This window comes from Gadus morhua, chromosome 11 (assembly GCF_902167405.1).
Source record: "Gadus morhua chromosome 11, gadMor3.0, whole genome shotgun sequence".
NCBI classification, from domain to species: domain Eukaryota; kingdom Metazoa; phylum Chordata; class Actinopteri; order Gadiformes; family Gadidae; genus Gadus; species Gadus morhua.
In genome coordinates this window covers 528,276-554,352 of record NC_044058.1, presented here as the reverse complement: position 1 = coordinate 554,352, position 26,077 = coordinate 528,276, and the positions used below count along the sequence as shown (strand labels likewise).

General features: G+C 43.4%; 2 protein-coding genes across 6 annotated transcripts; both read right to left on the bottom strand.

Annotated features, from left to right (window-relative positions):
* Window positions 1-2,294: 2,294 nt before the first annotated feature.
* LOC115553696 (serum amyloid P-component) lies at window positions 2,295-4,209 on the bottom strand. Its single transcript, XM_030370165.1, has 5 exons — window positions 3,872-4,209; window positions 3,654-3,708; window positions 3,314-3,416; window positions 2,790-3,084; window positions 2,295-2,660 (listed from the first exon to the last, which is right to left on the bottom strand). Exons 2-5 carry the CDS (start codon window positions 3,706-3,708, stop codon window positions 2,391-2,393), a joined length of 723 nt encoding a protein of 240 aa, XP_030226025.1. The 5' UTR covers window positions 3,872-4,209; the 3' UTR covers window positions 2,295-2,390.
* Window positions 4,210-4,925: 716 nt separating this feature from the next.
* LOC115553694 (metalloreductase STEAP4) lies at window positions 4,926-25,795 on the bottom strand. 5 transcript variants are annotated; one of them, XM_030370161.1, is made up of 11 exons: window positions 25,700-25,795; window positions 23,353-23,568; window positions 22,629-22,736; window positions 19,200-19,270; window positions 19,003-19,090; window positions 15,912-16,190; window positions 15,707-15,801; window positions 14,916-15,026; window positions 14,671-14,713; window positions 14,418-14,582; window positions 4,926-5,828 (listed from the first exon to the last, which is right to left on the bottom strand). In XM_030370161.1, the coding sequence occupies exons 1-11, from the start codon at window positions 25,778-25,780 to the stop codon at window positions 5,571-5,573; spliced, it is 1,515 nt and encodes a 504-aa protein (XP_030226021.1). In that variant the 5' UTR covers window positions 25,781-25,795; the 3' UTR covers window positions 4,926-5,570. The 5 variants fall into 5 exon arrangements, with proteins under 5 accessions (XP_030226021.1, XP_030226020.1, XP_030226024.1 ...); XM_030370160.1 differs by lacking the exon at window positions 25,700-25,795 and adding an exon at window positions 23,767-23,917; XM_030370164.1 differs by lacking the exons at window positions 14,671-14,713; window positions 25,700-25,795 and adding an exon at window positions 23,767-23,920.
* Window positions 25,796-26,077: the final 282 nt, after the last annotated feature.

Sequence of the window (26,077 nt, the reverse complement as noted above, 5' to 3'; positions counted from 1 at the left end):
TAATATCGGCTCTCACAGATTTTGGCTGTGATAATATATATTATATGATATAGATATCTATGTAGGCTATGTAAGGAATAATCACCGAGAGGCAGGGCCATAAACAGTTTGATATGCCCGGCTCGTGGACGGCTTACCGCCCGAGACGAAGTCGAGGGCGGTAACCTTCCGCGAGCCGGGCATATCAAACTGTTTATTGCCCTGCCTTGAGGTGATTATTCCGTTTATTCTACTTCGCGCCGGCCAACATAATAAAACAATTCATATACTTTAATAATTAGCCTTTTTCTTATTCGTATTGCATGCTTATTAAATGTATGCTCTGTTTAAGTTCATCTCCCTCGAAAAGTAGTTCCCTTTAGAACTACGGTGAATAAAGTTAGCTCAACTGTAGGTAACGCGTTTCTATAGCAACCACACAAGGTTGCAACTGATCACTAGTTTAACAACGTAGTTGTTACATTCGTATCAAGTCAGCTTTAATGACGATCGATCAAACATGCACTCCTTGGTTTATTTTTACAACGGACCTCATGTTTGAAATGTATGTGATAGAAAACGATACAAGCGGCGTATTGATCTACTGTGCTCAGTCAGCAGCAAGTAGAACCGACAAGTCAGCGGGCAATATGCCGGATTAATGCACCCCTCCCAGCCAATCAGAATCGAGCATTCTTAAATGAAGTAGAATAAATGATAATATTTAGATATAGAGCTCCAGGACTCCCGTGTGTTCTAGAATATTTACAGAACACGGCTAAAGGCTGTGTGCGCCTGGCCATTGTGATACATCCACTGTAAACAGAGCGCATGGTACTGTGGCTGCAAGCTGCTCAGGGCCACACCCCCACCCTCCTCCTTGACCCGCCTCGCTCCTCCTCATTTGCATTATAGCTACAGACACCAAAACAGCGCATTTGGGGGAAGATTAATGTGCGACTGGCTCGGAGTGGCTGTAACTCTGCACCACGGCTGAATTTCGGGAACGTCTTTGAGTACTGTGTTAGTTGCCCACTAATACCTATATTAAAGAATACATAAAATAGTATGTCATGGGACCTTTAAGCTGAATTCTTTAATTGCAGGGACTGATCTGAATTATTTATGTTAACTTAGTTTTAGAATGAAGCAGAATGTTCCAGTGGTACAATTAATTAATTCAATATGTATAGGGTAAAATATAAATACTAGAAGAGGGGATTGAATGCAAGGACATACATGATGTGTTTCTGAGACCATTTGATTGAGAGGCAAAGGGAAGGGAGTTCAGATCCTACACTTTATGTAAATGACAATTTAGAAAAACAGGTGAAGGCCAATTTCATGCCACTAGGGGGCACAATAATTGTTGTGGACAAACAATTTATAATAGATAACATTGGAACTATGAAAATGAACGAATAACCAAATTCACACCAAGTTGAAGAGCTGTCTCTCGTTTGACAGTTTCCACAGGGAAAGACTGGAACCAGACGTAAGGCAGCCACTGCTACGCCTGGAGATGGGCTTCCACGAACCACTATGATGTTTAACGTAACCCCATCGGAAATATCTGTGCTCAGCCAGGACAAATGGCCTGCTTCTGTGCATACAGCTGGCCCCGTAAGTCTGCATCTTTAAACTAGTACACCACTATGGCAGCACAGACACTGGGTATAGTCCAAATAAAGTTGGTCCTCAATCACAGAATGTGGACTTAATTTGTCAAGAAAACATTTGGCTTGGAACTGTTTCTCTTCAGTGTATTATGGACACAGGGTCAAATCTATATAAAAAAGTAGTTCAAATTCTTTTTTCTTAGTGTGTTGTTGGAAGTCGCCAGTAGCTTGCTGGCTCGGCTTTTAAAGCAGAAAAAGATAAAGAGCATATTGTTTGCATCACATGATGAGGACTATGGCAACACCAATGCTCGGGAACACGTATAATTGCATGTGTGAAAGCTACCTACAAGGCATTTTTACACTGCCAAGCCGGCTTGGCACACCCGGTAATTTCACTGCCTTGCCTGTGTAAAACCGAGGGGGTTAAATCCCCTGGCGCCTTTTGGCTTGTCCAGCTTGCCTGCTTTTCTGACAGTCCTTGCCTAGATATCTAATATATTTTTACCAGATAAAAAACACTGTTTTGGGAAGTCTCAAAATCAATCAATGGTATAGTTGCATTTTTAGTTTTTCCTAATCAGTGAAAGTTTGTTAACATTTCGTATTTCCCTCCCGAACTCTGCGGCCTTGGTGACTGAATAGTTTAATGTCATGTTTAACAAATGAGGAAGCAGCAAGAAACAGCCGACAGAGCACATTTAGCAGAGGCATTTACACCTTTATTGATATCAATCTCATGTCATGAACAATCATTTTACATTGATTGCCAACACGTTTGGTTAATATCCCTCAAGCCTGACAGGACTGACCAAACATATTCGACACCTTCTTTTTAATTAGACATGAACACGCGCCCTGTTTGTTTTCCAAAATTATTTTCCCTACAATCTGGTACTCAAGGGCTCTCCAGTTAATCACATTGCCTGGGGAGAAGTTAAGGTCATCCACAAAGCGCTGGATCTCACAGGGAGAGAGGACAAAGTCCCACATATGGACGTCCGTTGTCATGCCGACGAAGGTCTGCTGAGGGTCAAATCCGCCGCCATGGGAATCCTGCTCCTGTAGGGAAGGATGAATACAGAAAAAGAAAGTCAATATCAACATGGATTCAATCTCTAATGTATGTTACATCTAAAACATTAAAAAAAGTGTTTTGTAGAAGGAGGACAGGTAATTGATCGCAATTACCTGTCCTAACATGATCAAAGCGTGTCCCGTTATGGTTCCATCAGAACAGTATCGTCTGGCACTAGGCTTTCCATCGATCCAAACCTGTACCAGGCCATTAGCTCCATCCCAGGACGTACAGACAGACTGCCAGGTGTTCAGCTTGTATTCCTGTCCGAAGAAGCTTATGCCTTTATTCCTGATGTTCATCTCTATCTGGTCTGAGGCACTCTTCTTAAAGATCAGGAAGGCATTGGCGAAGGCAGGAGTTGCCAGAGAGAACAGGCCGTGGTTTCTGCTGAGGTCTGTGAAGGACCTTAAGAGAAGCACGACAATGACATCAAATATGATGGATATAATAAGGACATAAAATGAAACATAAAAAATATATATCATATAAAATATATCATTATCTTATCATTCTTCCTCTTCTTCTTCTTCTTCTTCTTCTTCTTCTTCTTATTATTATTACTATTAGGGGGCCAAGCAAAGTGCGAGGCACCCAATTGTAATTGCTATTATTATAATTATTATTATTGCTCTACCTGAGACAGACAGTAATGGCTTTGAATTCTTCTCTTGGTGTGATCAGCTTTACATGGTCCGTTTTAGTCTCCTGTGGAAAGCTGAACATTTTTCCGGTGAGATCTGAAAAGAACAGCATAAAATCTCGTTCCGAACTCAAATTTATGTTTGAAAGACTTCTTAAGCAACAGAGTAGCAAGTTAGTTTGGAATTAATGCACAAGATTTAACCCTGACTTCAATTATCATTTTGTTATTGTACACCGCAAATTCACACACCCGAGGGACATCCGATGACTAAGTGTTGAAGAATGTCTGCATGTTGGAATAAGGAAGCTGTAAGGTAAAACGATGAGCCTACCTTCAGGTGCCGCAGCACACACGGTCAGCAGCACCACCGTGAGTAGACGCTTCATCTGTTACAAATACACAAATTAAACTTTTTGGAAATTAAAAATGGTATATTTAATACTATTATGTCCAAGTCAACACTTTGCAAGTAGTTAAAACATTCATCTCAGGAGCCTAAAAGACATTCAAGTCCCTTTGTGGAATGTGTTGGATATTGTTGGAACGTACCTTGTGTTCTCTGCCAGGGTTTCGGACGTTGTGTAAGACGGCAGAGGAAAAGTTGAAGCTTTTATTTTCAGTTCCTGCAACTGCTGAGGTTTTTTTGTTCAATCACATTTGTCAGCACTTTTGCAGGAATTCAAAGATTACAGTTACAGTTTTAATTCTCAAAAAAACGGTATTTATGTTTAATGACTTTGATCGATTTTTGCTTCATCCCTTCTTTTTAGTAAAAAATAAATAAACACGGAAACAAAAGTTGATCACTGCTGCCCATAACCATTGATGTTAGGCCAACATCAAAACATCAACCAAACTAGTTAGCAGCAGTCTTCCGCCCTGGATCAGGGCCTGGGTGTCGAAACAGCCTTGGCTCATTCAGCGCTGACTCAGTTCCCTTTCAACCTCATTTATTGAGGAACTCCTTTATGAAAAAAACATGTTTGATCTTTACAATACTTTTAACTCTTTTGTCCTTTACTTATCATTTATAATGCTTTTGTGTTACCGTATATATTTTTTTTGCCATAATTTGGTGTCAAGCGTTTAGGAAGCATTTTTATCAAGAAAAAATTGAATATTTTAAATACAATCCTAGTTTTTTTGACAGTAGCCTTAACAGCACAGCATTATCAATTCTGCAGACATGAGCTGTGCTGAGCCAGTGTGCTGGGGTCTCCTGACTGATGTGTTGAGAGCCACTTGTTATGAAGGAGTAGCCCAGAAGCCCAGTAACTCAGAGGGAACATCTCCACGAAACCGGCCCCACCTCAGCCAGGAGTATATGCTCTGGAGGCTGGATCACAGCGGAGCGCGGAGATCCCTCTGCATAGCAAAGAACGCTCCACGGATTGAGCTGAGCTCTATGACAGGCTGAGGGATAGTTATAGTTCTCCAGCAGGACAGAGAGACCATGAGGGATAAAGAAAGAGAGAAATACCACAAGAGAGATAGAGAGAGAGACACAGACAATGAATGACAGAGACAGCAAAAAGTTGAGTGCCTTAAAGTAAGAAAATAAAGATTGTTGAATAGTACTATAAGACACAAATATACGATATTGTCAAATGCAATAATGTTTATTTAAAGAGCAGTACACAGCAGCGAGGAATGGAAACAAAAACAATTATTTGGGATAATGTAGAGTAAGGTTTATTAAAAAAGCAGTAAAAAAATAAGAATTCAATAATACATTATGTGGACAACCAAAGGAAGGAAATTTATATCACAGAAGCATGTATTGGCAGTAGGAAGTAATGTATAACCATGCACATGATGTCCTCATTGATGGATATTTTACATATGTAGAAGGCAAAACAATCCCTCAATCTCCAATCACTGTAGAGTTCAGACCATTTTCAGAAATGAAAAGCGAAATTGCATGGCACTGACAATAATGTGCTAAAGCAAATGTCTTCCAGTGCCAACATAAAGAGTTAACAATCTGATGATAGAGTTGTGAGTATGTAGGCAGGAAGTAGTACAATGTGGTTGCAGTTAACTGAAGTTAAGAACAACCACAATGCACAGAGAGGGATGGCCTGTTGTTGACTATGACCTCCTCTGATCGTGATCGGTGGGTTACGCAACTGACACTGATGCTGGAGGAATTGCACACAACCCTGTGTGCGTGTTTCAGAATGTGTGGCAATCCATGTGTGTGCGCTGGCGTGCATACGTTGTAGGGAGGGCTGTATCTGTGCTCCTCCTATGCCATTAGTGGCTTTGTGCCCTCGCCCTCCGGCCCCGTCCGCTCCCAGCCCTGCCGTATGCGGCCCAGGCTCCGGTCCACACAGGGCAGCACCATCAGCAGCTTGAGGACCAGGACCACGGAAGGCACCACCAGACACAGCATGTAGCCCGGCGGGGTCCACCACTTGTAGGTGGAGGGGTTCAGGAACCTGTTCCAGCCATACAGGTAGGTGTGGAGCGTGCAGAGCAACAACGTGAGGTGGCCCAGCTTGGACTAGGAGACAAGAAAGGAGAAGTGTGATGGGAGACATGCGGCAGCACGGACACACACTCCTGTCCCTGCAGATAGCACAGAGCTAATGTCTCTGTAGTGGGGCTAATTCTTGGATGTGTTAGAGCGTCTGACCTTTAGAGGGAGAGGAGCCAACAACCTCCTTGCAGGCACGTCAGTGTTACACACACTCAACAATAACCCTAACCGTAAGCATATGTGCAAATATGTGAATGCACACACACTGTTTCCCCCCCCCCCCACACACACACACAAACACACACACAATTTTATGGCCGAGGATAATGTATGCCCCCTGTATTAAATTTGATGAATAACTTAACATTTAAAGTACTGCTCTAATTTGGGCTGGAGTAAAGGGGAGGATGGCTGATGGAATTAGAGAACGAGCTTGACCTGACCCAGTTACATTTATGAATGAGTGCGTCCCCTCAGGAGAAGTTGATTTCATATTCAATTGGCCAAAAGAGAAACATTTTTATAAAACAAATCTAGAAAACGATCTTTATAGTTTGAGGGCACTAAAAAATGGAAATTGCCTTTTCATTCATCGAGGTCACCTATTCAGCAAGGTATGGCAACATTAATTACTTAATTACTGTTTATTAGTAATCAATTTTTGTCCAAAACTAGGCTAGTGCATGTATCTTTGTCTTAAGATTTTGTTTTTTTGGTTTCTAACAACATGTGCACAGTGGCAACCTTTACAAATTGAAACCCTGTAGTTATATTCATATTTCAACATGACTCCACATTCGAGGATGATAGAACAATGGCTAACCCTTCACTCAATGGGCTGCATTCAGGACTAAACTTAGGCACACATAATATCATGTGAATTTAAGTGAGTACTTAGTTTGAAGTTAAAGGCAATTCATGGGTTTTGGCCCTTGTCTAAATGAGACTAGAGTTTTTGTCTCAACCTCTAGTTGTAATTAACAGGGGTAATTGTTTAAAGGTTGGGTATGGGATTTGCGAAATGCCAGCAGATTTTGAAAATACACAACTCAAATGGTCCTACCCCCTCTCCTTCAACGCTGACTCTGACTCCACCCATTCCAAGTACATGGACGCGTAATCATGCACGAGCGAACACAGATGCGCGAGAGCGAGTCATTTGCTAGTTAGCTAGCTCCAGTATCTACCGCAGGATAACAACAAACAGAAGCTTGCTCTGGGTCAAGAGGTTTGAGTACGTGCACGAAGGGGTCGCGCGCGGGGGAGGTGGACTGCAGTACGACCGTTTGATTGACGTACTTACTGTCCAATGCAACTCGGTGGCTCTGGAAATCATTGGCTGGAGTTTTTCGAGCCCTGCTCGTTCCACAGATGATTGACTTGTTTAATTTTCATGTCAGTACTTCTAACTCAGTGGCTGTAAGTGGGTTATGATAAGGATTTCAAGTTATTTTGCAAAAATGGCCAAAAAAGCGAATTCCATACCCAACCTTTAATGGAAAGTGTAGTTTACTATGCATGCAAATAAATTATTAATTAGCTTTTACTGTTATTCAGGGCTGATAAGTGCATTGACATTTTAAAATCCAAGGCAACTACCATTGAAGTTGAAAATAATGATCATCATTGAGATTAAACATCTCTTCCAGTGTCCTGGCCAAGACAGGCAGTAGTAGCCTACAGTCACACATAGCAGACACACAAGTTGTATTTCAATTTCAAACAATGCACTTTTTAAACATCTGATTGAATAAGGCTCCAAAATAATGTAGACCGATGTAAATATTAAGGGCAACCATGACTGTAGTATATAGACACTCATATCTGGTATAAATAGTGATGATGCTGTTTAACACTAGATGCTTGATAGTGGGCCAAGAGATAATGTGGGGCCGCGTTGCGACGAACAGCCGCGCGAACCCGACAAGCATGCCGCCCAAACCCACAGCCCTTCTGGCATCTGCCCGAATGCCAGACCGTCCAGTCCATCACTGGGTGGATTCTATAGACATAATTCACCATAGCCTACTGTGTTATTGATATGTTTTCATTGTGTTGTAGGGACACTGTCTCTGTAAGATCACGGCACTTGTTTGTTGATATGCCGGTCGGTACGATGTTTGAATTTAACGGTTTTTATATGACAAAATGAAAGACCTGCCGTTGCTTGTCGAGGTGAGAAATTGTCTCTTCCCTTATTTTATCGCAATTTATATAGTCTATAGACAGAACATCTTACCTAGGAGAGTTTGTCAACGGCGGAGCTGTTATGTTTTTAAACATAACGGCTCCGCCGTCGACGAACCTCTCCGCCGTTGACAAACGTCTTACCTGGGCGAGTGTCGCTGCGATGTGTGTGCGGTGTGGTGCGGCCACACCAACCGCGTTACTCGCGTTGGACAACGCGAGTACCGCGCCTAACCCGACGCTTGACCAGTGTGTGGTGGTTCAACGCTTCAAACGCGTCAACGCGCCAACGCAGCTAGATGAGTCCATGTCCATGCAAGTGAACGGAGCGTTCCCTCTTCGTCATAACTATCAAACCAAACATCCTTCACATTCACTGAGCGAACACTATGAAAGTAAAATGCACATTTCTCGCTAAAAATGTTTCCATAAACGCATTTAATGGCGTAACTATGTAACTATTTCCACCCAGAATAAAGAAAGATGTCGGCCGTGGCTGCGCTGGAGTCCGAGGTAGGAAACCCAAACGCCGCCGTGTTTGGGTGCATGATAGGGTTTAGATCGGGTTCGATTAAATAATCTCGGATATAAATAACAATAATCGGGTTAAATAACTTCACATGGTGTGTCTGGTGTGTTTCCAGCATTCGCAGTGTTGATCAGCAGAGATATAGTCCGCCAAGACGTTGAGGTTGCTTAGCAACCAGAGACTCTGTCCATGCAAGTGAACGGAGCATTCCCTCTTCGTCATAACTATCAAACCAAACATCCTTCACATTCACCGAGCGAACATTATGAAAGTAAAATGCACATTTCTCGCTAGAAATGTTTCCATAAACGCATTTAATGGCGTAACTATGTTACTATTTCCACCCAGAATAAAGAAAGATGTCGGCCGTATGCTTCTGTGCAAGCTCACTACTCTCTGCCAGTGACGTCGGGTCAAGCTCCACGCTGATTGGCTACCGCGGCTAAGCGTCACGCGTTGGAGCGTTGAAAGTTCAATTTTCTGAACTCCGGGCGTTGGTGCGTTGGGCGCGTTACTGCGTTTACGTGCGTAATTACGTGCAACTGCCGCGCCTAACGCCCCCAACGCAACGCTTCAACGCTTCAACGTGTGTACCGCGCCTAGACCAATGGTTCCCTATGCAAAAATGCCGATTTTCAACGCCCCTAACGCGAGCAACGCGGTTGGTGTGGCCGTACCTTTACGGTGCGGCCACACCAAACGCGTTACTCGCGTTGGATAACGCGAGTAACGCGCCTAACCTGACGCTTGATCATTGTGTGGTGGTTACTCGGTTCAACGTTTCCAACACGTCAACGCGCCAACGCAGCTAGATGAGTCCATGTCCATGCAAGTGAACGGAGCGTTCCCTCTTCGTCATAACTATCAAACCAAACATCCTTCACATTCACCGAGCGAGTATTATGAAAGTAAAATGCACATTTCTCGCTAAAGATGTTTCCATAAACGCATTTAATGGCGTAACTATGTTACTATTTCCACCCTGAATAAAGATAGTTGTCAGCCGTGGCTGCGCTGGAGTCCGAGGTAGGAAACACAAACGCCGCCGTGTTTGGGTGATAGAGCTTAGATCGGGTTAGATTAAATAATCTCTGATATAAATAACAATAATCGGGTTGAATAACTTCACATGGTGTGTCTGGTGTGTTTCCAGCATTCGTAGTGTTGATCAGGAGAGAAATAGTCCGCCAAGACGTTGAGGTTGCTTAGCATCCAGAGACTCTGTCCATGCAAGTGAACGGAGCGTTCCCTCTCCGTCATAACTATCAAACCAAACATCCTTCACATTCACCGAGCGAACATTATGAAAGTAAAATGCACATTTCTCGCTAAAAATGTTTCCATAAACGCATTTAATGGCGTAACTATGTTACTATTTCCACCCAGAATAAAGATAGTTGTCGGCCGTGGCTGCGCTGGAGTCCGAGGTAGGAAACACAAACGCCGCCGTGTTTGGGTGATAGAGTTTAGATCGGTTTAGATTAAATAATCTCTGATATAAATAACAATAATCGGGTTGAATAAAATGAATAACTTCACATGGTGTGTCTGGTGTGTTTCCAGCATTCGTAGTGTTGATCAGGAGAGAAATAGTCCGCCAAGACGTTGAGGTTGCTTAGCATCCAGAGACTCTGTCCATGCAAGTGAACGGAGCGTTCCCTCTCCGTCATAACTATCAAACCAAACATCCTTCACATTCACCGAGCGAACATTATGAAAGTAAAATGCACATTTCTCGCTAAAAATGTTTCCATAAACGCATTTAATGGCGTAACTATGTTACTATTTCCACCCAGAATAAAGATAGTTGTCGGCCGTGGCTGCGCTGGAGTCCGAGGTAGGAAACACAAACGCCGCCGTGTTTGGGTGATAGAGTTTAGATCGGGTTAGATTAAATAATCTCTGATATAAATAACAATAATCGGGTTGAATAAAATGAATAACTTCACATGGTGTGTCTGGTGTGTTTCCAGCATTCGTAGTGTTGATCAGGAGAGAAATAGTCCGCCAAGACGTTGAGGTTGCTTAGCATCCAGAGACTCTGTCCATGCAAGTGAACGGAGCGTTCCCTCTCCGTCATAACTATCAAACCAAACATCCTTCACATTCACCGAGCGAACATTATGAAAGTAAAATGCACATTTCTCGCTAAAAATGTTTCCATAAACGCATTTAATGGCGTAACTATGTTACTATTTCCACCCAGAATAAAGATAGTTGTCGGCCGTGGCTGCGCTGGAGTCCGAGGTAGGAAACACAAACGCCGCCGTGTTTGGGTGATAGAGTTTAGATCGGGTTAGATTAAATAATCTCTGATATAAATAACAATAATCGGGTTGAATAACTTCACATGGTGTGTCTGGTGTGTTTCCAGCATTCGTAGTGTTGATCAGGAGAGAAATAGTCCGCCAAGACGTTGAGGTTGCTTAGCATCCAGAGACTCTGTCCATGCAAGTGAACGGAGCGTTCCCTCTTCGTCATAACTATCAAACCAAACATCCTTCACATTCACCGAGCGAACATTATGAAAGTAAAATGCACATTTCTCGCTAGAAATGTTTCAATAAACGCATTTAATGGCGTAACTATGTTACTATTTCCACCCAGAATAAAGAAAGATGTCGGCCGTATGCTTCTGTGCAAGCTCACTACTCTCTGCCAGTGACGTCGGGTCAAGCTCCACGCTGATTGGCTACCGCGGCTAAGCGTCACGCGTTGGAGCGTTGAAAGTTTTTTCTGAACTCCGGGCGTTGGTGCGTTGGGCGCGTTACTGCGTTTACGTGCGTAATTACGTGCAACTGCCGCGCCTATAGGCGGCTGCATGCTTCAGCGTTGGTGTTACGTTGTTGCGCAAAATTTACTCAAAGCAATTCATGCTCCCTTTTAGGTTGCGCGTGTTGCGCGTGTTGCCAAGCAATTTACCGCCAGAACAGTAGGTGGAGTAATATGTGGAGTAAAGTTTTTCGTTGAAGACGACCTCGAGAATGACGTCTTTGTCTGTGGGAGTCGTTGGTTTGTTTATGTGCCAGATCGTGTTCTCCCCATACACAGTGAATGATGGCAACAGACAGAGGAACAGGGGTGATGAAGTTGTTGATCATTGGGGTTGTATAAATGTGCATATCTCTCTACATTTTAAAACGACATAATGTGTTGGCAGCAAAGTTAACTTCACTTCACGTTAATGCTTTTGTATATGAGCCTGCCGGGTCGTCCTTGCCTTCTGGCTTTTAAAAATGGCGGTATGAATACAGGAAATGTGATACTCCAGACAGGAAGTAGTAACCAGACCAGCAGACCAATCACAGCCTTGCAGGCTGCGCGGCTCGCGTAAAAGCTTACGTAAAAAATGACGCAAGTCTAGAAAAATCGCCCGACGCACGCAAGACGTGAGAAGTCGCGCAAGGGGTGCGCAAGGGCGTGCAAGGGCCTCTTGCGCTTGCGCTTACGCTTACGTAACTGAGCATAAATCGGCCTTAACGCCCCCAACGCAACGCTTCAACGCTTCAACGTGTGTACCGCGCCTAGACCAGGCCGATTTATGCTCAGTTACGTAAGCGTAAGCGCAAGCGCAAGAGGCCCTTGCGCGCCCTTGCGCACCCCTTGCGCGACTTCTCACGTCTTGCGTGCGTCGGGCGATTTTTCTAGACTTGCGTCATTTTTTACGTTAGCTTTTACGCGAGCCGCGCAGCCTGCAAGGCTGTGATTGGTCTGCTCGTCTGGTTACTACTTCCTGTCTGGAGTATCACATTTCCTGTTTTCATACCGCCACCTACCACACGATCTGGCACATGCGAACCCTTCCACAGGGGCAAAGTGCTATTTTGATGCGCGACATCAAACAGCTGATGCGGGATTGTGAGCCATTTTAATGATCTTGTCACCCGATATTCGTTCTATTAGGCCTACTGGCCTTATTTGTTTTAGTGTTAGCCTATTTGAATTAATTACGTAATGTTTTGTGTTCACGTTCTATGTGAAACATAAGTGTTCATGTTCTGTGTGAAACATAAGTTCAGTAGCCTCTTTGAGTGAATGAAATTTGAAAGCGTGAGTGTGTAGTGAATGAAAAATGTGTACGTGTATGGTGGGACTATTTTCTGTATTTGATAAATAAACCCCTTTTCTCTAATAATGCTGCCTACCATATAATTTATGTGGACATTATGCGCTATAGCTTAAAGCCTTTGGCTATAGGCCTACACTTAAATAATTCATTCATCTGTCAAGGCAGTAGCTGTTGTATAAACATTTTATATGGATATGAATTAATGAGTTTGACGTAAACCAAATTAGGTAGGCTTTGTGTAACATGATAACTAATGAATCAAAAGTCATGCTTTCAAGTGACCAATGTATATATATTTATTGGTCAGTGCGCATACCCAATCGTAGCACATTGTACTGGTGGGGAAACACGCCAGCATCTGACAAAACATAATCTGCCAGCTGCTCCCTGACAAGGGCCGGTTTTGGTGAGAGTCGGGAAGATATCGGATGACTCGCGAAAGGAGATCATCAAACTTTGGCACATAAACAAACCAACGACTCCCACAGACAAAGACGTCATTCTCGAGGTCGTCTTCAACGAAAAACTTTACTCCACATATTACTCCACCTACTGTTCTGGCGGTAAATTGCTTGGCAACACGCGCAACACGCGCAACTTAAAAGGGAGCATGAATTGCTTTGAGTAAATTTTGCGCAACAACGTAACACCAACGCTGAAGCATGCAGCCGCCTTAACGCCCCCAACGCAACGCTTCAACGCTTCAACGTGTGTACCGCGCCTGTTCTTCCCTGCGCTTGTGCCGATGGCGGAGCCGTTAAACGTCTTACCTGTGCGTGTGTGTGCGTGTGGGTGTGCGCATGTGTGCGCTTCTGTGCATGTGTCGCTGCCTTTGTGTTGACGTGTGGTGTGTGCGCGTGCTTGTGTGTGTGTGTGCGTACGTGTAGTGTGTGCGCAATGCGCATGTGTGTGCGTTTCCGTGTATGTTTGTGCGCATGTGCGTGCTTGCGTTAGTGTACTTACCTGCGCGTGTGCCAATGGCGGAGCCGTTAAACGTCTTACCTGTGTGTGTGTGTGTGTGTGTGTGTGTGTGTGTGTGTGTGTGTGTGTGTGTGTGTGTGTGTGTGTGTGTGTGTGTGTGTGTGTGCGCTTCCGTGAATGTGTCGCTGCCTTTGTGTTGCCGTGCAGTGTGTGCGCGTGCTTGTGTGTGTGCCCATGTGTGTGCGTTTCCGTGTATGTTTGTGCGCAAGTGCGTGCTTGCGTGTGTGTTCTTACCTGCGCTTGTGCCGATGGCGGAGCCGTTAAACGCCTTACCTGTGTTTGTGTGTGTGTGTGTGTGTGTGTGTGTGTGTGTGTGTGTGTGTGTGTGTGTGTGTGTGTGTGTGTGTGTGTGTGCGCGCGTGTGTGTGTGCGCTTCCGTGTATGTGTCGCTGCCTTTGTTGACGTGCGGTGTGTGCGCGTGCTTGTGTGTGTGCGTGTAGTGTGTGCGCACTTGAGTAACTGGTGTGACAGGCCTTCTATTATTGTAGTAAGATGATATCTTAACTGAAATCATGGGCTTGAAGCAGATGCTGTACGATAATATAGAGAAAAATACAGACTTCTAAGACACATGACATTTTCTAGGATGCCAACTTTCAATTAAAAGTCAACCTATTCCAGACAACATTTTTTTCTCCAATAGTTTTTCCCTGGATGATACACTGGCCTACACAGAAACACACAAGAAAATAAGGGAGAAGTTGTCCTGGAGAAGGTTGAGGAAAATGCCCAAGAGCCTGAGGTTCACCTCAAGAAAAAAAAAAAAAACACAAAAACATGCACAAACACAAACACACACACACGCGCATGCACACCAATATCCATAGACATACAGAAAAAGCTTTACCTGTACAAAGCTGAACTCCCTCCAGCTGAGTGCATTGCTGACAGAGGGAAGGGAGGTAATTCCCAGCAGAATGTACAATGCGAATCCCAGAATCCCAACGGAAAAGTAGGAATCAGTATACCAGGCGGTGGTCGTATCGAACACCTCTGTCTTGTTCTCCCGGATCTGACAGAGAAAAAGAGGTGGTAGAAATACAAATCAGGTGGCTTATCGGCACCTATTTAGAAATGCTTTATTGATGCTCTTGCCTTACCTGCAGCACTGTGTATTCTCTAATTTTGTATCTCACATAGTATCTGGAGGCCATATGTAAACAAGAATATCATATATTATTTACCAAGATGTTCCTAAACATTCATAGCTTTATAATGGTCTCACCTAAACTAAAGGTGAACATTGGTCTTAAAGTGGTTATCCAGGGATAGGTATACGTGAACAAGGTTGTGCATTTTCTCCTTCAGGTGTGTGGAGGCTATAGAGGGGTGCTGTACAGGATACCTTATGGGGATGAGCAGAGTATAGAGCACATGCAGGAAGGCAAAGCCCAGCGCCAACAGGCCCAGCTGCTTCCTGCACAGCATCCAGTGGTCCAGCCAATCAGGGAAGCGCCTGCCAGTCAATAGTGGATCATGATCAATTATTATTTAAGAAATGTACATTGCCCGAAACATAATGGCTTCATTGAAACATTTAGCATTTAGATTCTGTAATCAAATTGCAAATTGAGAATAGATGTGAAATGGTCAAAGAGAGAGGTTTGTTGGTTTGTTTTGTTTGTTATGAGGGTTATAAGGGGTGAAGGCAGCCGTTTCCCAAACCAACTCTGGAGGTGTAAACACTATATCACATCTAGATTTATGAGAGGTATGTTGTCATCCGCATCTCTCACAGATGCGTTGAGCTTTATAACGTGCTGAGCTCAGATGTCCACGGTCATCAACAAGAATAAAGCTATTGGGACTCACATGCAAATATATCTGAAACATTGTCAGGCTGTATCACAATTTCTAAAGAATCTGTAGGTCGTAGATGCATTTCTAGAATTAAAAAGCATTAGCCAGCATTAGCGAAAGCAAAGTAAACTTGTACACCTTAATGGTTGCATTCAAACACGTTTTCTGTGACTCTGTGTGAGCCCATTGTGCCTTTGTGTAAACAGATTAGTTTTAAGGTGGTTGTAGGGTCTAGATATTTATCTCATGAACACCAGAAGAATGTGAATGACAGGTCTAAACTAAGCTCACTGTGGCTCAGCTATTGAAGGTTATCTTCAGTCTGTGCTCGCTGACCTGTACTTGGTTCCTCTATACAGCTGAAGGATGGCAGCCATTACGCCTGGCAGGTAGCACAGAGACAACATGATCAGAGATACGATGGGGAACACCTGCATGAACACACAGGTTATAGAATTGTAACACATGGAGCTGGAGTAGAAGCAACACATTAGCTACTACGGAGGGCCATCTGGTCCAGATGGCGTTTGGATGTTTCTACCTTGTTGGCCAGGGACACCATGATCCTAAAGGAGATGTCCTTGTCCTGCTCCACATAGGCATAGATAATGTCTCTGATGAGCAGGTAGAAGAAGAAGAAGCCGGTGAGGCCGGTGGCGATGCAGAGAGGTAGCCTCCACTCGGGGAACAGTTGCAGGGGGAAGTCCTCCACCTCCCTGGCGGCTGACAGACTGCCTCTGTCCAGGACGCTGAGGCCCAACCTGGTAGCCAGCTCTCTGACCTTCTGCTTGGCCTCAGCCTTGTCCCCACACAGGAACACCTTGAGATGGGAGGACGACTACAGACTTCACTTTCAGCCTGCTAGACTCAAGGTGTGGCTTATACACTGTAAAATCGAAAACTCAAAATTGTTGGTCTCATTATGATTTCTGAGTAAAATGAATATAAAACATTAAGTATTCATGTACAACTGTGCAATGCAATTTAGTCCAACCAACAATGTTGAGTTTTGGGTCAAGAGTTGGGCTCACTGTAGTCTCTTTGTTAGCAAGACACACGGGTTTAAGTCAGACTCTATCTGAGGCTGGGCCAACTACGGTGCGCATGCGCATTTCGACACTACCCCCCGGGGAGTCTGGGTATTCGTACTTCATTCTACTTGCTGTAGTTTGGTCTGGCTTTGCGAGACTAGGGTATTCGTGATGCCGGTTGGGAAAAAGGGGTTTATTGCCTTTTGTAGATTTGTTTCTGTTAGGTTAAGTTGGGTTAACGGGTTTGGGGTCTTTATTGTTTGTGTGTTGTTTATTGTGCGTAGTGTTGCCGTCACCGTTACCGAGACTTGCATGTCCGTTGGTTGGATGTGCGGTGCGCTGTATGTTGCGGACGTGTGTTAAATAATGGCAGCTCTCGGGATCGTGCAGTGTATGAGGCACGAGAGTTGCGTCACCGTTTAACCTGGGCTGCCATCTCGTGCAGAACAAGTTTGACCATAATGTCAAACTTGTTCGGCTCTTTGGTTTGCTGCATTTAGACAGCGATTCTCTGCTGCTGAACTAGCTACATGTTGCTTGTTCTATTGCTGTCTGGCATTCAGAAATGTAAAATGGAAGTTTCAAATTATTAATTTTAATAAAGTGAACTTAGAACTCGTTTTGCATTCTTTGAAATGTTTTTTTTTTTAAATAAAATTAACCTTAATTTGAAATATTAAGTTAACACCCCTGACTTATTTTTTTGAGTTTGTAAAATATAACAATCTTAGTTGGTATAACTCTAACTTTCAAGTTTGTCTAAAGAAGAAAATCACGTTTTTGATGGGCTCAAAACTCAAAAATTGATTGCAGTAAGTTGCCTTGCAATTTTGAGTTTGCCCAACTTTTTATTTTTTACAGTGTATAAGGCTTCCTCACTAATGCATACATACTAGGGCTGTAACGATACACAAACTCACGATTCGGTTTGTATCACGATTTTTGACCCACGGTTCGATACATCCCACGATTTTTTGAAATTTAAAAAGCATTTTATTTAAACAACACTTATATACCAATTAACTTAATGTAACATTTAATAACAAATAATTTGGAACACTGAACAGATTTGAACAGAAAGAATACTATTAAAGTATAGCTAAATGAATAAGACATAACGTGTGGGAGGATGCTTTTTTCAACTGTTTGGTTGGTTTAGTCAAATATCCTTATTAGCACTTCTTATTAGGCTATGTAGCTTAAATAATGACATAATCAGGCCGTATAGAATGCAACATGTTTAATAGACTAACTTTCAATAGATGGAGAAAAACCTGAAGGTCATGAACGTCGCAATAACGAGGCGTTACGAGTAGCATATGTGTGTGCGCCAGAATGGCAATGTGCGTATGCGTGTGTGAGTGACGTCAGCGAGTGAGTGGACGAGCGAGGAGAGCGAGCGGTAGCGCGTGTGTCTAGTGAAGAAGCGAACGAGTCCGGTAGAATAAAGTACCCATCCTGTCAATAATCGGTGGCCGCTTCATTCCGACCTATAAGCAGACAAACTGCCAGTCAAATCACACAAAACACTAGAGACAGGATCACACAGGCCCCCTCTGGATAAATGTCGTTCATATCGCATATGAGCACTTCGACGGCTGTGGAGAAATGCGATCCTCCGTAGCCACGGAGGATTGCAGTCGCATACTTACGGCATCGATAGGAGGGGGCGCTGTCAGCAGACTATTATTTAGACAAATTATTAGCAAATTTCAATCGGACAATTTGACCGCAGAGTTAGAAAGGGCGTATCGCGCTTCTGCCTTCTCACACCGCGAGACAGGATCGTGGCTTTGAGTATCGCGATTTTCGGTTTGATACGCGTATCGTTAAAGCCCTAATACATGCTCATTATTATAATTACACAGATGAAGACTAAAGGAGGTATTTGACTCCAGAGGATATAGCGCACGTTACCACCTGCAGTGCCATGGCTTTCTACAGAACATACACCTAATTTTAGACTTTGCTGAAAGAGGTAATAGCAGATGAAAAATATTGTATATTCACATACATCCTCCGTCACACAGAAACACACACATTCCATGTCACACCCCGACACACAATATTTTGTACATCTACACATACACACACACAGACACAGAAATACAGATTGTGTGGTTAAGGGTCCCCAGGGTCTTCCCTACCAGGTCAAACTCAAACGGAAAAAATTCCACACAGGCAGTTCTGGTCAGCGGGAGAGGAAAGCTTTGGTTGGAGCTCAAAGGGACTGAGGGCTAATCCGTCAAAGACCCATGGCTGATACACTTGAGTCGTAATCGTTCTACAAATCAGCGGGCCTTAATGTGTTGATGTCTACAGTTTAAGACTAACTAAAGTGTTGTGAGCAGTTGCATTTCAAATCCAGTTTATTGTCCTTAGTATTTTGGTAACATAAAGTCGAAAAAAGATGCATTAATAAAATTGTTATAAGTTCTGCTACTGATAATGATACAAGAAACATTGATTCATTCACTTGTCGCATTTTTACTTATTTATCTTCTTTTTTAACACATATACTTATACAACTACACCCCACCACACTAACTTCAAAATACCAAAAAAACACAGACAAGACATACAGATGGACAAACACAGTACCTGTCTGTGAGCATCTGAAGGTCCGTTCTGTAAAGACCAGGCTGAGACTGTATTGAAGGCTTTAACAACAGACGCTGCAGGGATCAGGCTGAAGAAAATAAAGCAACACACACACTTACACACAAAGCAATCACCATTTTTATTTGCATACTTTGCATCCGAGAAGTGTGAAGCAGTTGAGTTAATTAGTTCCCCACCTCTGCAAAAACTCAGCATTGGATTCTGGGTAGAGGCCCTTCTTGCTGTTGTTACTGACGTCCACCAATACCTAATGATCAATGGGAATGGGTGAGCAGGTTCACGTGACGTCACTGTAGCTTTGCGCCGCCATTGACGACCGATCCCACCCACTGACCAACTGATTTCAGTGGTAACTCAGCACCAACAACAACACCTACAACCACAATCAAACAATGAGGATGCGCTCTTTTATCCTCTTTAGTGCAGGTAATGAAAGGTTCTGAAAGATGGCATATCCATGTAGCTTACTAATGAATAAAATGCATACAAAAAACGTTGACATATAACCCACTATGTTCTGCTCCATATACCCAATGTTGACATCGTCCCAGCCAAAGAGTATTGGTATTAATACCTCATTCATTGTCCAAAATAATCCATAATAATTCAAATCGGGTTTTGTTGTGGGTACAAAATTAATCTTGAAGAAAACTGGTCCTAAGCGTCCCTGGTGAAATTATCGTCTATATGATTTGATGACTGATTTCAATGATCAATGATAGTAACCCACCACAAACTGTTCACAAGAAGTCACAAATATATAGTACTTATCAGATAACGATTATTGTTGGCCAAGTGCCTCACTTTAGCGTCCTTCACCCATCCAGCCACAGCATATTGGTAGGCATCAGTGCTCTTGAACGTTTTCAAGATATCTCCACTGTATGGGGAGGGGTTGTGGACTAAATAAATATATATGTCGTGAAGATTGATTTGAGGCAAGCATACTAATGGACAAAAAAAAAACTAGGGATAACAAATAAGGATCAGAGCCTAAAATCGATAATATCTCTGTCTCTCTCTAACATTCAGATGAGCGGTGCACTGTAAAAACGAAAACTTAAAATTGTTGGTCTCATTATGATTTCTGAGTAAAATGAATATAAAACATTAAGTATTCATGTCAACTGTGCAATTCAATTTAGTCCAATCCACAATGTTTAGTTTTGGGTCAAGAGTTGGGCTCACTGTAGTATCTTTGTTAGCAAGACACACGGGTTTAAGTCAGACTCTGTCTGAGGCTGGGCCAACTATGGTGCACATGCGCATTTCGACACTTTGGAAAATACGGGGTTTCATAACGGAATTTTCAGGGGTGTCACCTACATTCCTGCACGTCGTGGGTCTTCGCTACGTATCACAACACAGTTCCATGTTGGAACTGTGTTGTGAGCCACACAGGTGCTTTTATGCGTTTTATGCGCACAGGTTATGCATATTTTTATTTGACACGGCCACTTCAGGGCCCCGTTTCCCGATATCGATTGATCTTCGCTCGTAAGATGGTTCGAAAGATAGATCTTTCGAACCATCGATAATTTCTTTGGAGCGTTTCCCGAAACTCCTCTTAACGTGAACGCGCATTCGCTGCACTTACGACGATCGTAGGATTGTACCTGTCCACTGACATGGTGCTGAAACGGGCTATGTCGGAGGAAAATGGGGTTAAAAAGGGTTAAAATATCTCCCCATCAAGGCCAACCGCAGAGTAGCCTATGAAAAGAATAGATTGCAATAATATGAATGCTAAAGATATTAAAACACAATTGATTTAGCCTAGGCCGACATATCTATCAGTCCTAATCCTGAGCGCACGATCGGGAGGTGGAAGTTGCGCTTTAGATGCCTTCACAAGTCCAGCGGAGGGCTCCAGTTTTCGCCGGCCAAGTCATGCACTGTGATATGTGTGACAGCTATGTTGCACAAAATTGCAGCTAAGGCTGGGGTAGCTTTGGTTGAACCGGAGGACATTGAGGACGATGACGACGAGGAAGATCTGTGAGAGGACGGCCTCCCTCATAACTACGCGGCTGGTTTTCATGCACGTCGAAGAGTGATTGAGACTTTTTTTTTAACCCCCTCCACCCTCCCACATGTCACTAAACATTCCCGTCAACGTGACCAATCCCCATCATATCCCAGCCTTTTGCCTGCTCCTTTGCATTTTTTTAAATATTTTTATAATTAATATTTTTATTTTTTATTTTTTTTACATATTTTATTCTACGTTTTATGAGTAGCCTATGTCAGTCTTCACAAATCCCCCCCACTTTCTCTCACACATTTTAAGTGCCCTGCCTGCTCAAACATTTCCTGGACTGTCTCTCTCAAACTAAGAACATAATGGCCCACATTAGGCTCAGACGCACGTGATACACCATTACCAATGTGTTATAATAAAACGCATCCAATACTAGGAATGTCCGCTGGTTACGCCACTGAGGCTATAGTAGGCTAACGAGGCTCTTAGCGTCCTACGAGTACCCTGGAGCACTCGTTAGCTACTCGTGACTCGTGAGCGTTTTCAAGACGTTCGTTACCAAAGATGCTTTCGGGAAACGGTGTGAAAACTGTACGATGCTCGTACGACCCACTCTGCGATCCACTTAGGCTAAAGATGCTTTCGGGAAACGGGGCCCAGATATGTCAGCAATGTTGTTGCTGTTGTTACAATTGTTATGCACTGCACAATGACATGTTTACAAGATGGTAAATATTGTGGCGACGCCTACCCCCCGGGGAGTCTGGGTGATGCCGGTTGGGAAAAAGGGGTTTATTGCCTTTTGTCAATTTGTTTCTGTTAGGTTAAGTGGGGTTAAAGGGTTTGGGGTCTTTATTGTTTGTGTGTTGTTTATTGTGTGTAGTGTTGCCGCCACCGTTACCGAGACTTGCATGTCCGTTGGTTGGGTGTGCGGTGCGCTGTGTGCTGTGGGTGTGTGATAAATAAAGGCAGCTCTCGGGATCGTGCGGTGTATGAGGCACGAGAGTTGCGTCACCGTTTAACCTGGGCTCCCGTCTCGTGCAGAACAAGTTTGACCATAATGTCAAATTTGTTCTGCATTTTGGTTTGCTGAATTTAGACAGCGACTCTCTGCTGCTGAACTAGCTACATGTTGCTTCTTCTATTGCTGTCTGGCATTCAGAAATGTAAAATGGAAGTTTCCAATTATTGCTTTTAATAAAGTGAACTTAAAACTTGTTTTGCCTTCTTTGAAAATGCAATTATGTTATTAATCTTAATTTGAAATATTAAGTTAACAACCCTGACTTACTTTTTTGAGTTTTGTAAAATATAAAATCTTAGTTGGTATGACTAACTTTCAAGTTTGTCTAAAGAAGAAAATGTAATTATACAAACAAAATAATATTAGTTGATGGAACTTTTTTAAAACTCAAGATCTTTTGTTGGGCTCAAAACTCAAAAATTGATTGCAGTAAGTTGCCTTGCAATTTTGAGTTTTCTCAACTTTTTATTTTTTACATAAACCGATCTCGCCATACTTGGCGAGATCGGTCGTGCAAATGGCGGCGTTCCAGAAAACGTGACGTAGATGAACCGTATGAATAGTCATTAGTGAGGTGTAGTAGATTGTGAGTGGAAGCACCTTTCCCTTCAGTTGAGGCGCTACTTCTTCCATGAAATCATAGTGTTCTCTATGAACGCAGACGATAACTACAGCGGCTAGCTGTGCGGCTTCTGTATGGCTCATAACCTGAAGAAAGACCAGCAGACAAACAGACAGGCATGAGCACCCTCCATCCACACACACACACACACACACACACACATACATACATACATACAAACATACATAAACAAACACACACAGTGATTGGATAATACATTTTACATATGACAACTCAACTCATTGATTTGTCAAGGACGCTACTCTTCAAACACAGTTCTGTATCACTATTTACTCCAAGGAATATATTTGGACAAATATACATTTGTACAGCTATATAATTAGGACTTTGCATGGAGTTGTTACACATACTGTGAATTTTTTTAGCAAAAAGGCAGGTTTTCTTCTCTACTGGCAAAAGTGAACTTCGCTATTTGGCCATGTTTTTAATTAACTTCATGTTGAGAACGTGCCAGACTTTTCCTGGAATCCGTAGAGCTGTGAGTCAAAACAAAGCCCAACAGAGAGGGAGGAAGACAGCGGATAGAGGCATATATATATATATATATATATATATATATATATATATATATATATATATATATATATCTAGAGAGAGAGAGAGAGAGAGAGAGAGAGAGAGAGAGGGGAAACGTTTCTCAAGGAACACCAAAGCGTTGTGTTGCTCTGACCCAGTGCGTACCTGAGCCCCCGGGGGCAGGGGGCCACAGCTGTGGGGCCTGCGGCTGCCGTACACCACCCTGTAGCCCGTCTGGAGTAGCCGCTGGCCCAGAGAGCGACCCAGGTCCCCCGTCCCAAAGATACACAACAGCTCTCGCTCCGGGGGTGGCTCCATGCCCAGAGGACACAGAGACATGCCTGGTTTCACCTCAGTTGACATGGCGCAATGTGTGTGCGGCTGCATACCCAGACACACACATAAACCCACATCACACACAGTGTCACATGCTGGAGAGATATCTTGTTGACAAAAAAGCAAATAAAAAAAGTAACAGCAATCTGTCACTGCCTCACAATAGCTTTGGATCCAACAATTCAGAGCAAATAGTTCATTTAATCATAACATCTTCAGCAGACAAGCAGCAGTCGTCCTTACCTCTCCGTTGCCCTGACTGACAGACTGACTGACTGCAGTTGTTATATAGCCGACGTTCTGCCCCCACACCATGTAGGGCATGGGGGCAGTCTTCCCAGGCAAAACCTCCCTGGGAAACTCCAAGGCCAAAGGAAGAAGGAAACACAAATGTTGGGGGGGAGCAATACATGTGTGTTTTGTTTTTTATTGTACTGGAAAGTCAAGCGTGAGTTTAGTATTACGTAATAATGGAATTTCTCACTGCCATGCACTGCCAGGACACTGTGTCCTTTTCTCCTTTTCTTTCTCTCCCCCTCGTTCACCCCCACATCCCATCTTCACACATCAACACACACACACACCAAATTTTCATAAACAGAGTGCACATGTTAAGATAGTTAAACAGACTTTCCCTACTTTCCATCAGACCCTACTTTGTGGGGAGAGAATTCCAAGAGCCCTCTCTTCCCAATCATCTGATACCATGCACCTTCTCAGACGTTGTCCTTAGGGGGAGGTGGAGCAACGCACAGTGGGGCTGCAAATATGTGAGTTCCCTGTGGGCACTGGCAGCAACTCTCTGTTGACCTTGTGGAGGTCGCTACGGTCCAAGGGGTGAGGGGAGGAGGTTCTTCAAACACAGGCAGAGATATCTCCCTGCCTGGGTAGATACTGGAGGTTGACCATGGAGTGCATGTGGTTCTGGGTCGCTGGGTTTGTGGTTAGAACCAGCACAACAAGATTTCTTGCCACAAATTCAGTGACATCTGGTGGCTATTATAGGATGAAGATGACATGTCATATAATCGAATATATTTTAACAATTTCCAAACTGCTTCATGTTGCTTTTCAGTGTTGACAGAATTATGAACCAGTAAAACGTTACAGATAGAAGGAAACATAGGGGGCCTATCAAAGCCATAGGACCACCCCTAGCCCAGATGTGTCCTATCATTTTTGATGGGGTGCCACAGTTGGCAACGCAGGGGAAGCAGAGGGACCCCAAGTATAAATTACACTGCCTGCATCTGTGAATAATAGTGTTCTTTTGACTGCAGTGTGTCACCGACATGGGAGCCCGCCTGGTGCATTCATGGAGTGTGCAGACAAACCCAGCAATTACAGACTAATCTGAGATCAGGGTAGCTGGCTCTGCCCCCTGGCTCAGCCCTTCCTGTTTTCCCAGAGATCTAGAATAGCTCCTGTGTGAGGAGTTGAGGTCAACCACACACCTACTATCTGTCCAACACTATAATTGCTTGTGGTGGGGGGGGTGTTTGTGTATTTGTGTGTGTGTGTGTGTGTGTGTGTGTGTGTGTGTGTGTGTGTGTGTGTGTGTGTGTGTGTGTGTGTGTGTGTGTGTGTGTGTGTGTGTGTGTGTGTGTAGGCAAATATTGTACTCTTTACTCCGTTACATTTCTATCCATAACCGTGAGTACCCGTCACTCCTTCTGAAAAATAAAAGGAGAAAAGAAAAATCACGGAAACCCTCAAGTTGTTGTTTCCCTCTCAAACGTGATTCCCTCTCAAACTGATTAGGACAGCCTTCAGCCTATCAGCAATCACCTTCGCTTTCCGCCAAAGCCAACTCGATGGTCGGAATTAGATGAGAGACGATTGTTGATTTGATTGATAAAAAAACTCACACATACATAGAATTGTTAGCTGAATTTTCTTTTCTGATATTGCATATTTATGTAAGCTGAGCAATTGTTTTTATGTTCTTGAGTATACTGTTATACTGTATACTATTGTGCTATTGCCATGGTAAAAATATGAAAATTACATCACACACAGTGTCACATGCTGGAGAGATATCTTGTTGACAAAAAAGCAAATAAAAAAAGTAACAGCAATCTGTCACTGCCTCACAATAGCTTTGGATCCAACAATTCAGAGCAAATAGTTCATTTAATCATAACATCTTCAGCAGACAAGCAGCAGTCGTCCTTACCTCTCCGTTGCCCTGACTGACAGACTGACTGACTGCAGTTGTTATATAGCCGACGTTCTGCCCCCACACCATGTAGGGCATGGGGGCAGTCTTCCCAGGCAAAACCTCCCTGGGAAACTCCAAGGCCAAAGGAAGAAGGAAACACAAATGTTGGGGGGGAGCAATACATGTGTGTTTTGTTTTTTATTGTACTGGAAAGTCAAGCGTGAGTTTAGTATTACGTAATAATGGAATTTCTCACTGCCATGCACTGCCAGGACACTGTGTCCTTTTCTCCTTTTCTTTCTCTCCCCCTCGTTCACCCCCACATCCCATCTTCACACATCAACACACACACACACCAAATTTTCATAAACAGAGTGCACATGTTAAGATAGT

What these genes read in the sequence shown, in the direction of transcription:
- LOC115553694 (XM_030370161.1), bottom strand. Translation starts at nt 25,780, where the DNA reads ATGCCCTACATGGTGTGGGGGCAGAACGTCGGCTATATAACAACTGCA. An exon ending in CCCTGCCCCCGGGGGCTCAG is followed by an intron (nt 22,737 to 23,352) that starts GTACGCACTGGG and finishes GTCTTTCTTCAG; the next exon opens with GTTATGAGCCATACAGAAGC. An exon ending in GAGAATACACAGTGCTGCAG is followed by an intron (nt 14,583 to 14,670) that starts GTAAGGCAAGAG and finishes TTTCTCTGTCAG; the next exon opens with ATCCGGGAGAACAAGACAGA.
- LOC115553696 (XM_030370165.1), bottom strand. Translation starts at nt 3,708, where the DNA reads ATGAAGCGTCTACTCACGGTGGTGCTGCTGACCGTGTGTGCTGCGGCA. An exon ending in GTGTGCTGCGGCACCTGAAG is followed by an intron (nt 3,417 to 3,653) that starts GTAGGCTCATCG and finishes TGTTCTTTTCAG; the next exon opens with ATCTCACCGGAAAAATGTTC. An exon ending in CTTTGATCATGTTAGGACAG is followed by an intron (nt 2,661 to 2,789) that starts GTAATTGCGATC and finishes CCTTCCCTACAG; the next exon opens with GAGCAGGATTCCCATGGCGG.